This window comes from Poecilia reticulata, linkage group LG7, assembly GCF_000633615.1.
Source record: "Poecilia reticulata strain Guanapo linkage group LG7, Guppy_female_1.0+MT, whole genome shotgun sequence".
NCBI classification, from domain to species: domain Eukaryota; kingdom Metazoa; phylum Chordata; class Actinopteri; order Cyprinodontiformes; family Poeciliidae; genus Poecilia; species Poecilia reticulata.
This window is the reverse complement of record NC_024337.1, coordinates 9,970,977-9,972,658: the sequence shown is the minus strand read 5'-3', so window position 1 is coordinate 9,972,658 and position 1,682 is coordinate 9,970,977. Positions and strand designations below refer to the sequence as shown.

Genomic DNA, 1,682 nt, shown 5'->3' with positions numbered 1-1,682 from the left:
TTTTTTTTTTAATTAAAAGAATTATATTAATAGAGATTTGTTTATATTAGCTTCTGGATAAATTGTTGCCACTTTCTTAGATTTTTTTTTCAATATTGTTCATTTCCTTTTAACTGTTCCAGTTTCTTTTTAAAGTCTGTTTGGCTGTGAACACAACAGTTTGACCTCAGTCACATGAAATAAGTCGAGATTTTGCTATAATTGTCTTTTTTTTTCTTGGGATTTGGTTAAATCCCAAGATTTAACCAAATCTTGGGATCCTGGGGAGATCCTGGAGAGACACAGGGTCTCCCCAGGATCCAAGTAGGCTATCCTAGACATTTGTTTATCATGCATATTAAAAATCATGTCCTGGTCAAAAATAACTGCAAGCTTTCTGATWGCAAACCAGCATAACTCCATCCAGTGTGACGACACAGTTTGATGGTTAAAGTACTTTTTGAACACGAGTGGCAGGCTGTTGAGCATCAAGTTGAACTTACAGAAGCCATTCAAACACCACCAGATGGACAGCATCATGTGCAGGCAGTCCCACAGATGTCAGAACCATGATAGTGGTCACAGCTCCTTTGGCTGGGACCCCTGMAGTTCCAAAGGTGACAATGGCACTAGACAAGCTGCAAACCAAGCACAGACTACATCAACTGCAACACACAGTTGTGTCAAGCCTTTTCTCTTAACAATCCCAGTATGCACCTTTTCTCAATTCCAGACACTTAGAGGAAGCAGCTTACCAAATGGCAATTATCTGACCGACTTCCAGAGTGATGCYATTTAGCTGAGTAGTAAAGATGGAAGCGATCACTTCATAAATTGTTGTCCCGTTCATATTGATGCCGACGGYAATGGGCAACATGARGCGGAGGAGTTGCTTATTGACCTTCACGTTCTCTTCGAGGCATTGAAGGGCAACAGGTAGAGTGGCGGTGCTTTGGCAGAAAGCACATCCTTTATTGGTGCACTGTTCATATGTGGAAACTAGAAAAGTGTCACTCTTTGACAACAAACAAGCAGAACATCTCACCTGGATGAGATGATAAATGCAGTTATCAAAGCCTTGGAGACCTTCYTGTAGATCTTAATGGGGTTCTGTCTGACTAACAAAAAATAAATCGTGGGCACAAGCAAAAAGGCGTAGACTCCTTGTCTGAAAGAGACAACAAACTTATTAGAGTCATGCTCTGTGTTATCAAGACACAAAAAGCTATTCACTGGCCTTCAASTTTGACACTTATGAATTTTGTCATGGTAAACCACATGAAAAAATTGGTTGTCAAGTGTTTGGGGGGACTTGATATGCTAATACATAGTCGCGCGTCATTGCAAAGTGCAAGGAAAATGATTCATTGTTGCACAGTAACATCCATGAAGATGTGTGTGCATCTCTATTCAGCTTCAATCAGTCCATACTTTGTAGATCAACCTGTTGCAACAGTTCCAGCTGCGGCCTGTTGCGTCATGTTTCCACCAACTTTGCTCTTTCATAGAAACAACATTTATCACATTCTTCTCTGCAAAATAGCATAAGCTCAGATTAGATGGGGAGTGTGAACACAAAGCTTTCTGCCACATATTATCAAAAGGATATTGGTCTAGACCAGTGTTTCCCAACCGCACACATGATTTCAATTGTTGGCTGATTAACAGGATTTTGCTGAATTGCAATCATCTGAATGGGGTGT

At 40.4% G+C, this 1,682-nt stretch overlaps 1 protein-coding gene across 1 annotated transcript; it reads right to left on the bottom strand.

Moving 5' to 3' along the window:
• Nucleotides 1–463: 463 nt before the first annotated feature.
• LOC103467147 (excitatory amino acid transporter 3-like) lies at nt 464–1,460 on the bottom strand. The gene is made up of 4 exons (XM_017305644.1): nt 1,456–1,460; nt 1,025–1,216; nt 735–929; nt 464–617 (listed from the first exon to the last, which is right to left on the bottom strand). The coding sequence occupies exons 1-4, from the start codon at nt 1,458–1,460 to the stop codon at nt 479–481; spliced, it is 531 nt and encodes a 176-aa protein (XP_017161133.1). The 3' UTR covers nt 464–478.
• Nucleotides 1,461–1,682: the final 222 nt, after the last annotated feature.